This window comes from Antrostomus carolinensis, unplaced genomic scaffold (genome assembly GCF_000700745.2).
Source record: "Antrostomus carolinensis isolate BGI_N321 unplaced genomic scaffold, ASM70074v2 scaffold27355, whole genome shotgun sequence".
NCBI lineage: Eukaryota > Metazoa > Chordata > Aves > Caprimulgiformes > Caprimulgidae > Antrostomus > Antrostomus carolinensis.
Window position 1 is genome coordinate 26503 of NW_010314794.1, and position 11544 is coordinate 38046.

Here is an 11544-nt window from a genome sequence, read left to right on the forward strand (position 1 = left end):
GCCCTCGCAGCCGGCGGTGCCCACACGCAGCCGCTTCAGCTTCCAGCCTCGGCTTGCAAATCACGGGCGATCTATTGAAATTTGGGCAAGAGACCCGAGCTGTCCCCGCCGGGACACAGCTGCTCTGTGCCCCTTCATCTCCACCCAGAGCCCCGAGAGCCGCAAACCTGCGCGGTAATTCCCTCAGCCATTGGCTTTGCTTTTAACGAGGCCACATTCTAGACTTTGGGGTAGCGAACACACATCATATTTAAATTCCGTTTCTCTTTTAAGTGTTTCTACCCATTCTATAAGTTTGTGAGAAGTAAATTGCATGCTTACAGTAGAACTGTAATGCATTTTAATGTTTGTTAATCCACTTGTTGAAAATGTCAGTGTCAAAGGCTCTATGATACACGGCTATGCTGTTCATTTCATTAAAGATGCTTGATGTAATAATTGGTTAGTTTTCTTTTTTACTTTTCTGCGGGCAATAGCTTTTTTTAATCTGTATGGCTTCTTATTATTTTGTTTGGGTTTTTTTGCTATGAATTGCTTTGCTTTTGTGAACTTGTCTTAGTGTGCATGATTTGCAAACATTTCAGCTATTGTGAATTTTCTCATTTTTTGTAAATAGTCCATCATCTGTGCTTTTCTTTTTTTTTTTTTTTTTTTTTTTTTTATGACTTTTTTCCTGTAAGTAACTGAGGTAGAAAATAATAATAAATTGTTTACAACGGATGTGCTGTGTTGCTGCTCTCTTAGCTTGCAGTTTTAATACTTTGGTTTGGACGCACCAAATAACCAGTACCAATGACAATTTAATAAAAGAATAAAACAACCATCACTCAAAGCGTGCGACCCAGTGTTTGAAGAATCTGCAGATGAACGGTTACGTACAAGGTGTGCTTACAGCAAAAATTAAAACCAAAAAAAGACGACAATGCAACTTGTAATTTTGGGGAGAGGAGTGACTCCGTGTTAAAGTTGCAATATTCCCAGCAGTCGGATCTTCCACCTCTGTGGTCAGTGCAGTCCGTGCCAGCGACCGAGGTGGGTTTAAGCTTATTAGAAAAGCTTATTAGAAACCCTTGTTGCAAATTCTCCAGCACTAACGTGTTTGGAAATTGAAAGGAGAAATAAGGTGACTCGTGTCGCTGTAGGAGGCCCCTGGCTGGGACAGCAGCCAGTGCTCTCAGTGCAGACCCCTCGGTGGGACGGGTGCCGCTGGCCGTGCCCGCGGGGCAGGGACCTTGCCATCACTGTGGTTATCTGTTACACTTCCTTCCATCGTTACCTGGATGGCTGGGGATTATCAAAGTTACTTAGAAGCCATCAGCTCAATTTAAATTGGATTTAATTTTTTTTTTTTTTAAATTAAGGGTTTGTTTGCTTGTATGTTTGTTAAATCTTATTAAAACCTTTGTATATGGGGAGAGGTGGGCAAAACAAATATTTTCACAAACTTCTCGGAGCTCAGGGAAGTACACTGGCTTATTGATAATGGTACTCCATAGTCGGCAAAGCCCAGCCTTGGTGCTGGGAAAATGCAACGCAAGATCAGCTCAAAGTCTAAACATATGGTTTTTGTTATTATGAGAGCATGTAAAACCAACTTTCTGTTAGTTTATAGAGCTTAATTTAATATTTTTCCTGATACCAGGCATGCACTGTTCACTTGTTGGCCATCAGTGCTGGCAGGAAGGTGTTCTTGTGTAAAATTTATTTGCACTGTTTGCCTAATAACTCTAATAGTTATTTTCCGGGTGAGGAAAAGGAGCTGGTACCAAACAGAAGAGTTATTACTATAATAATGACATTCTTAAGGCTTCTTTTTCACAGTGTCTGAGAGAAGGAGGTGAGGTAAGGAGGTTCTGGTATCTGTCATTTAGGACAGCAGCAATATTCGGAAGCTGCAGGTCACGTTGCTCCTGCAGGTCCTACTCTTGGTTAATGACCTCGTAAGGGGAGCAGCATGGGAATGGGAGGAGAGGAATGTGTTGGTAGCTTCAGCTTTACCATGTTGCCTGTGGGCTGCTGGTGAGGTTGGGAGTTGGTACGTTGAGCTCCCCAGAAGGACCATAAACCGAATCTGCACAAAGGACTTGAGCTCTAGTTCTGCCAGTTGGTATCAGCCAAGGTCTGGTCCTGATGTGACGCCCATGGTGCTTCACCCACCCTGAGCCACACCCAACTATGGTGATCTAAAGAGGTTTTAAAGTGGAGGTGCTGCCTACACATGGCTTCTGTACCAGTAGGGAGTAATGAAGGTGGTATTAATGAGTCAAGTCTGAAGAGAGTCTAAACCACTCTTTTAAAGCACTGTTACACAAGTCTAAGACTTGTATAACACCTAGTGATGGGAGCAGAGTTTGTCTGGTCATGATACTTCAATGATCACTCAACGTTAAGAAAGAAGGAGACATTGTTGGCAGCTGCAAGGGGGAAAATACAAACTATATATTAAATTGTCTGTTTGGATAAGCCTTGTAACAGTAAGAGATGTGGACGAAGCTGGAAATGTTTCTCACTCCTTTGTCTAATCCTTTCTTAACTGCTTAAAATCTGCTCTGATCATCCCTGCCCTGCATGCTTGTCTTCACCTAAACCACATCACTGCATCTGCATGGCATAAAACGGTTTACAAAGCGCATTTGAAGTCTGCTAGAGCCACCTTAATTACCACTCTGCAAACCTCTCCGTTTCAGCCTCCGCCAGTGGACACAGACTATAGACTGGACCTGGTTTCATATTAAGATTTTGGGTTTCTTCTGCTGGCAGAGGGCAGGACTGTTCACATTGCAGGTGCATCCCTGGAGTGAGGAGCAGCTGGAACTGCAGACAACAAACTGAGAAATTAATATAGCAAAGTCCATAAATCCCCAGCCAGAAGGTACTCCTTCGCGTTCTGTTGAGATGACAGTAGCTTTTGTTTTGACGCAGGAAACAATGGTGCCTGGAGCTGTTCCCCGGGTCCAAGCAGAGCTCAAGCACCTTTGCCTCTTCAGCACTTTTTTTTCCAAGAAGAGTTGCTTTTCTTTAACGTTGCAGAGAATTGTGTAAAATTCCTTTTTTACCTCCCATCTCCCCCACCCCTTAAAATAATCTCCTGGATATTACGTTTAAGGTGAGGTTTTTAAGAGATAAGCTGTTTACCTGAGCCAGTGGTCCAAGTTCCCCCCATTTCAGTGGCAGTTTGGGAGAAGTCACACCTTTTCCTGCCGTCACCTCTCTGAAAGTGAAGCTGCTCTGAAGTTTTCTCCAAACAGCATGTCTGGCTAACGACCAAAACCCCCAGACCCTTCAATAGCTTTTTCTCTACTGATGTCTAGAATAACTGCTTGAGCAATAAGAACATCTTGAACATTGAATTTAGATACCAATTGTCCTGTTCTCAACTGCTCACTGGTTTGAGCAGGCTTTAATCCTTCAGGGTCATTGCCTTGAAAATGAGTCATCGTAAAGGGACAGAGAGGAAAGAAAAGGAAAAAAAAAACCCAAACCTACCAGTCTCTCCAGAGCTCTTTGCATTTTGGGGTGATACTGCAGCAACGGAGCTCCTGAGCGATGGCTTCTGCTGTGGACAGGCCACAGCTGCAGCACCTGGGAAGTGTGGTGAGAATAATTACTCACAAGAGTAAAAAGGCATAACACAAACACATGTGGAAGAAAACATGGATAATGCTATAGAAGGAGGAACATGGGCTGGTAATGTGGGTTCTGTAAGGAAATGTACATGTCTGAGTTAGCCGGAGCACGCCGGCTGGTCCGCTTGTGCCTTACGCCTCTGTAGGTACAATTTTGAACTGTCAAGCTGTTAAAAACTGGGAGCTGGGGGTTGCAAAGAACTTGAAGAGCTCAGACTCCTTAAAGCACAAAACCACTAAAAGGTCAGTGTTTTTCAGTCACATTTAGTAGGAGGATTTCAAGCTGATAATTAAGTGACTTCCAAGTCCTCCTTTGCCCAGGAGCGATAATATGTCGTCGCTGCAGTGATGCCCTCGAGGTTTCTGGGCTCAGCGTCACAGTCCTCTCCTCTGACCTTTTTGATGTGGTGGATTAGGAAATGCCCCGCGGCAGCTCCTCCAGCCAGGCAGCGGGAAGTTCCCTGTCTCTGCCAGCGAAGGCTGTTGTGCTCGGAGAGCGGCGGGGTCTCTCTGAGAGGGACATTCACTCACCACCGCGAGACACGTAGGTGGTGGAGACTTTCCTGCCCTCTGATAACCTTCTCCTCTGATTAATTATCTTCTCTTTTACATAGTTGCTTCTTGCATAGATATTTTTTTTTTTTAGCTTCAGCCTCCAGACGTGAGTTCTTTTTAAGCTTTTGTTCATCGTCAAGGATCTGCCTTTTAATAATACTTATCCAGGTAGTTTAGATCATTCATAAAAATTCAAGCAAGCGGTTTAACCAAATAGCTCATTTTCTATACCATCGAAGCAACTGAAATGAGGCTTGAAGCAAATCAGTGCCACTTTGCTGATCTTTAAATATATGCCCTAACATGGTTCCATCTAACCTGCCCTTGTTCGTTCAGCAGCAGGTGACTGAAATTCGGAGCTTCTGTGCTGGGTGACAGCTTGGGTATGCTGAATTCGCAGGTATTCCCCCCCCCCCACAGTGATCCTTTCATTTATACTTACCTTGTTTATTAAAAATCAATGGTAGATATTTGGCTCCAGGCTTTAAAATGAGAAATGCTTTCATCAGAGCGATCAACTTAGTATTAAGCAGAATTACTTGCTTTTAGGAAGCAATTTGGTTGAGATTCTCTTTCATCCCCATCAGCTGCACTCACTTGAAGCTTGTAACTCTCTATGTTTCGCCAGTTACTAAATTAGGGAGAATCCAAATTACATATTGAGTTGGAGTGTTGGATGGTGGGAGGTATAGTTTTCATAGGGCACGTTTGAGAAGTATAGCGGATGCCTTGAAGCTGCTTTGGAATGGGAACAGTTCTTAAGTAGAGTAAATAATCAGCCACCAGCTTTGGCTTTTTGGTTTGGGTTTTTTTGAATAAACTTAAACTTTTCTTAGAATAAACTGTTTGCCTTTGAGAAGTTTCCCAGTTTTCTGTACAGTGAAATAACTGCAAAAGGGTTATTGCACTCGAAACGACACAGAATGATAATTTGGAGACAAACAAGGCTTTGTCTCACTGATGCATAAAGTAATTACTGGGCAAAAGTGCCTCATTCTCGTTTTAAAACCCGTGGCCTGAGAGTGGTAAATAGCTGAAAAATGGGTCGTTTACTGTACATAAAGTGGAGGTGCCAAATTGTAAATTAACTATATTTGGGGTTTATTGTTTTGTTGAAATTCCAAAGCAGAAATATTTGTTCATAACATCCATCCAGTGCGAAGCGCATTCCGGGTGTCTGACGTGGAGAGTTCTCCTCCAGACTCTCACCACGCGCCGTAGATGTTAAGCAGTGGATGGCTGTGCCTTGAAGAACGCAGTGGGCTGCTTAATGAGGTTTCCGTTATGCATGATGTGCTCTAGCTGAAGTTCGCTAATTTTCTGACCTGGTGAAATAGATTTTCATAAGCTTGATGTAACACGGCACATAGAGACAAAGGGAAACACTTAATGGGGCTGTCACAGTGAAGGACTCTGAGCGGGCTTGGAGATGCTAAAAGTGTTATTAGAATTGATCGAAAGCTTAGGGGAGAAATTCTCTGTTTCCACAGAGGGCTGCCCTGCACCTTGCCGGTCCCTTCTCTTTGCTGTTGGGGTCTCCCACTTCTGTACAGACAAACCAGGGTCACTGGCAGGACATGCAAGACATTTCAAGCAGGACTTGTAGCTGCCTCCACATTCACTTCTGACAGACTTGGGAGAGCTTGCCTAGAGTCTTCAATTAATCCCAAACAGTTAAATTGCTACTAAACAATGATAACGTGTTGAGAATGGTTTGGTAGAATCCCAGTCTTTCACCAATTCTGGATAAAATTTGATTTCTCTAGATCTATGTTCTTCTCTAAATGTTGAGCATTTAGTCGTTCACCTAAAGCTTGAAATGGTCGCAGGTTTTTTTCTTTCTATTCTTCTTTTCTTATAGAAAGGGAGGGGGAGTCTGAGACAGAGAGGTCTGAAAGATGAAGGTTTTAAACATAAAGGGATTGTTTTGGGATGGAGCTTTCCCTTGTGCGTGCTCACCATTAAAGACTACATTTTTGCCCAGTAAATTGGACCCACGCCTGCCTGCCTTCAAAAAAAAAAAAAAAAAAGCTACCAGGCTCTTCTGCTTCATGGTTTTGAGTCTGTGATACTTTTGAAATGAAGCCTAAAGATCCTACAAAGAGGATAACACTGCCTAATGGAAAGAATAATGCAAGCGAGAACCCATTTGAAATGACAGCTGTGAGCTTCGCGAAGCTTTTCTGTGCTGATCAAAGCTGCTGGTAACGTTGTTTGAAAAGGGGATATCAGTTTCCCCCTCTCCTTTTCCCACTCAACCTGCAGATGATTTTATATTCCAGACTTGGCACTTTTTTCCTGGGAGATCAAGTGAACCTCCTGAATGACCTGTGTTCAGATCAGCGCCCTGGGGAGCACCGTTGGCATAAGAGGTGAAGAGTTTTGGGGGAATATCACCTCAGGGTGGATCCCCCTCCTGGGTAGGACCCTCCAAAATGCCCCGCAGGAACCTGGTGACCTGGTGAGAGCTGCGGTATTCAGCTCTTCTGCCAGTGTGTGCGAATGCTCCAAACAAGCTGTAAACAGAAAGGAAGGATTTTGTTTGCTAGGTGTAGCTTTATGGTGGCATTTATTTTATTCTCCATGCTTGTGCCATAATTTTGGTTATATTCTGAAGTCCGTTGCTGGAGTCAGATGATGATTGGAGCAGCTCAGCTTCTGTTTTTATTCTTGTTTTAAATCCCTGTGCTTATTGCTCCAGTCCAGACGTACGACCTCATGTGCCCCAGGTGCTTTAGCCATTAGAAGCAGAGAAAATTCTTAGCATAGTATTTTTGATGTAAGAGCCAATTTAATGATCTTTGTGGGTTCTGAGTTTGATTCCTATTGCCCAGCTGTTTGTAGAGGTCTTGTCAGTGTTGGGTTCATGACTGGACTCGATGATCTTAAAGGTCTTTTCCAATCCAGGCAGTGCTGGGATTCTGTAAGGACTGCCCCGACTCAGGCAGCGTAGCTCTGGACAGGTTTGTTCACAAAGCCCCTGGAAGATCTGCTAAATCCTGGGCTCTCAGTGTTCTCTGCTGGATAATACCGAGTGCGGGGCGCGGGGCTGGGCGCTGCCTGCCCAGATGTGTGCCACCCCTTCATGCCCCGCTTCTTCCTAACTTGCTTGTGCCTTGGAGAAGGCAGTTACTTGCCAGCAGCCATTGACTAAATCTGTGACCTTAGGGCAAAGCATTTAAAAACAGATGTGTCCATCTTGAAGGCTGCTTCAGTATTTAAGGTGAAACTATTGATGCAAGAAGCAGAAAAACTTATCTGTGAAAAATTGAACTCCAGATACCGGCTTTAGCTCGTTCAGAGCAATAAGAGAGCATGAAATTGATGTGAATCCTCAGGGCTTTCCTGGACAGTGTGTAAGCCCATTGCAAAACATTTATTGAAAAATATCTTCTAATTGCAATGCCTAACGTGGGCGCTTTGGTCCTTTCGAAGAGCTTTGGTATCTTGTTTTCTCTAGGCAATTATAAGCAGTGAACACACAAAGAAGGACAGGGATAGTTTTGGCAGGAATCAGTGCGTCTTAAACAAACCCAATGAATGAATTGATCTCTCCTTCCACCCCCTTTTGATTTTCCAGTTGACTTCAGAGAGCAGAGGGCTCAGAGGGAGCTGGGCTGGCACCGGCTGCGCTCCCAGCCTGGCCGGTGGTTCCTTCTGGGGGCCTGGAAACCAGCTGAAGTGCCTGCGAACGCTTTCCTCTTCACTGGAGAGCTGCAGATACTCCATCTCAAGTTTTAATAAAGTGGTGTGACAGCGCAGGCAGAAGGGTGATAGAGGCAGGAGTTTCTTGCAGTCCACAGAATAGGTTCAGGGTTCGTGGCAGTGTCACTGTGATGCTGTTCTTTGAAGCCTTCTCTGGTGTAGAAGTTTATAAACAGTGGGAGGGAATAGTAGAGCGTGAGCCAAGTGCTTCAGCGATGCTGCGGGGTTGGTAGGAGGGGAATTACAGAGGTCAGTGGTGGAACTTGAGACCAGAACCCACGAGAGCCTGGCTGCACCCTTGACTGTCTGCAGATGTCTTCCTCCAGTCACTTCGCTTCTTTGCGCTTCGTTTTATCCCATGTGTGAGGCAGGGACAGTGTTGGTCCCTGATGGCTGCGGAGAGGTTGGGAGCAAACAGCCCCATAAGTACAGAGGAAGGGAGCCCGGCTGTGAGACGCGGCGCAGCGTGAACGCGCTCAGCAGTGTGATGGTGGGGAAATTTGTTTTCAGCTGAACGAGCTGATGAATGCAGTGCCTGGCAAATGTCATTTCAATGGGGGGGATCGATTACTTTCGGTACGTTGGATTGATTTAGGGATCCTCCAGTGATGGAGCCAGCCTGTGAGTCCGTATCAGTGAGCAGGCTTTTGCCAATCTTGCTAATCAATCCCTGTTTCCATCTCCCAGTTCCGCAGCAGTGCCGCTGCCGCTCCGCGCCCGCCTGCCCGGCCGATCGCAGCCTTCCCGGGCTGAGCCCGAGCCGCCCATCACACTTGAGCTGTTTGGAGCGCCGTGTCGCACAGATGCTTTTATCTCAGCATTGGGATAATAAGTTTCTTTGGGGGTGGAGGGATTAATTTTTCACACATCTGTCCACTGCAATGCAATAACAGATCCTTTGTTCAGGCTCTTTCTGTGGAGTGCCTTCTCCACCCTTGTTATTTCATTCTTCTTTTGCATGGCAAAACTTTTTGTCCTGCATTTCAAATAGATACTGAGTGTCCCTGGCAGTTGAACAAGAGAAACAAACTTTCCAGCCCTGTTTTTTATGCTGATTTCAGGAGATGTGTGGTGATTTGAAGGGGTTTTGATTGGTTTTGGCAGAGGCGTTTTAGTCTGTGGAATATCTGTGGCTGCTCTGATCCCTTATGGAAGGTTTAGGGAGCCCCTGTAGCCTCCAAATGAGAGATTTGCTGGTGGCACAGTTCTGGCTGTGCCATGGGCACACTGAGGACGCTGCTCTTGGGACGTGTGCCGTGGTGGGAAGAGGAGGAGAGGCTGTAGGGACAGTGACAGCTCTACTCTCTCTGACCCACAGCAGGAAGGCTCAGGGCTTAGCCTGGGCATGGCTCTGCATGAAAGCGAAGCCCCAGAGTCTCAGCCCTTGTCCTGCAAATGCTTTCCCTGCAGTTTAGAGGTTGGTTTGACTCAGACACCAGGGTCTTCTCACTCCAGGATATCACAGCTCCAGCCCTAAACACGTATCAGGGGACCCAACCAGGGTTGATGGCTCCATCAGCGACAAGAGGGAATTTAGGTCTTGGATATTGGGTTATAATGTCCCCCAAGTCTGGATGTGCTTCCTCCTGCATCCCACTCCACAGAAATTGTAGCGGTTCATCAACATAATAAAAACAAACTGATTCACATCAGCTTTAAGGCAGAGGAGTTGCTGTGCTGTGCGTGGGCTCTGCGCCTGGGGAGCAGCAGCAGACAGCAGCCTGGGGTAGCTGTGCATACATTTACCTATACTATTTTTTTTTCCCCCAACAGCCCTATTACCATATTTAAATGCAAGTATGTCTTTTTTTAATTGATGTTTTAAGTAGCTTCAAGTCACTCTCGCCTAGTTGTTCTCTGCTCCTTTCCCCTTGGTAGATTACCTGTAGCTGAGACGATAGTGCTAGAGGTAGCGGGCTTGTAGTCTGCTTATTCCTCGGGGTCTCACTCTCGTTTCTCTCGCTTGCTGTTCTCTTTTCTGTTGCCTCAGTTGTTTTTCTGTGGTTCTTCAGCATTGCAAAGCAGCTGTGATCAAAGTCCTGGGGCAGGTCCCGTGGTGGTGACTACCCCGGGGTTGTCCTGTCAGGCTCCAGGAGCTCCCCAGAGCCCAGAAACCTCCAAGAACTTTGTTGACTTTGCAGCAAGGGGGTTTGGGGTTCTTGCTGATCACCTGGACCTTTCCGTTGACCTCTTAAAATACTTATATTTAAAGTCAGAGCCTCTGGCACATCTTTTGAATATTAATAAGTAAAGAAACTGGATCTGCAATCTTGCTAGCAGCATTTCATTCATCTGTAAGGGCTCGGTCCCCCTGTAGCAGGGTGTGTGTCTTAGAGCTCCTTGATCTGCGGCTGTTTTGCTTTCAAAAGCGTTTTTTTCTCTCTTTTTAAAATTACATTCCAGTGATTTTTTTTTTCCTGCTTGATCCCAGCAAATCTGTGATCTTGACAGGAGGACCTCCTCATATTTTCCATTACCGCTGTGTCTGTAGATCAGCACGTTATTATCACTTGCAAATAAGCAAAGAAGAGAATTCCCTGGTTGTTTTGTGAAGCGGTCTGACCCTGGCTGGTCGAGAGGATGGAGATGTTAAGCCGAGCGCTGTGGGCTGTGCCACCAGCCTGTCCACCCCGGCACCTCGGCTTTCGTGGTGTGCCATGGCCAAGCGCCCTGTCAGCGGCACGTGCCACCACGTTCCTCTTCCACCAAGGGGATTTGGGCCACCTTCGTGCCAGCAGAGACCCCCTGCACTGGGGACCTGGTGAGGGCTCGGCTCTTTCTAAAACTGGTGCCTGTTGATGGCTCGGAGAGCCGGGACGGTGACCACTGGACACGCCATGCCCTCGGCGGCCGCCCCGCGCCCCACAGAGATCACGGTACCCGCTGGCTTCTTTCTTTACCCTTCTCCTTTTCTCCACGGCCAGGTTTTCCGGCAGCGGCTTATGGACCAGTAGCAGCGGCAGCCGTGGCGGCAGCAAGAGGATCAGGTAGGGGGGCCCGTGGAAGAGCAAACCCTCAGAGTGCAGGGTCAGGTAAAAGCTCTGTCGGTATTCTGTGTGGCTGCAGCTCTCCATCATTTCTCTGATTTTCCTCACACTTATCCTGGGGACCTGAAAACAAACGATCCAAAATCAATCAATAAATAAATGAATAAATAAATAATCGATCCCAAACCCAAACTACAAGCAGAGGCCACGCGGCCTGGAGCATCTTGCAGGAGATTGGCGTAAGAACTGCCAAAACCAGGGTAGATATTCCGATTTGTTTCTTTATTTATTCCTTTATTATGTTGGTTTCTTTGTTTCTTTGCTTTAAATTCGAGGTTATAAAGGACAAAAGGACCCCCCCCCCCCAAAAAAAAAAGAAAAGAAAAAAAATTAATTGATGTTTTCAAAAGAAAGTTTTGGTTTCTCATGGATGGAAAGCTGGTGCTGGGGTGAGGGGGTGGGCCGGCGGGTCCCCCCCCGGGGCCCCCCGCCATGTCTGGAGCTGCTCTCAAGTCCTTGGCTGCAGCCAGCGCAAGGGTCGGCCTTCACAGGACACCCTCATGGCGAGGGGACTGTGTCCCCTTGGGGACAACGTCTGCCTGCACGGGGTGGACGCTGCTGCTCACGCTGTTGGCACCGAAGGGCAGCTGGCAGATCGCCGGCCCTGCCCG

General features: G+C 46.4%; 1 protein-coding gene across 1 annotated transcript in view; it reads left to right on the top strand.

Annotated features, from left to right (window-relative positions):
* Positions 1–11544, top strand: part of LOC104524787 (RNA-binding protein Musashi homolog 2) — a gene marked incomplete at its 5' end in the record, with an annotated part of 54164 nt that overhangs the window by 20469 nt on the left and 22151 nt on the right. Inside the window, one exon of the mRNA XM_029084906.1 lies at positions 10811–10873. Within this exon, the coding sequence (XP_028940739.1) occupies positions 10811–10873 (63 nt within the window). The remainder of the gene's footprint in view (positions 1–10810; positions 10874–11544) is intronic.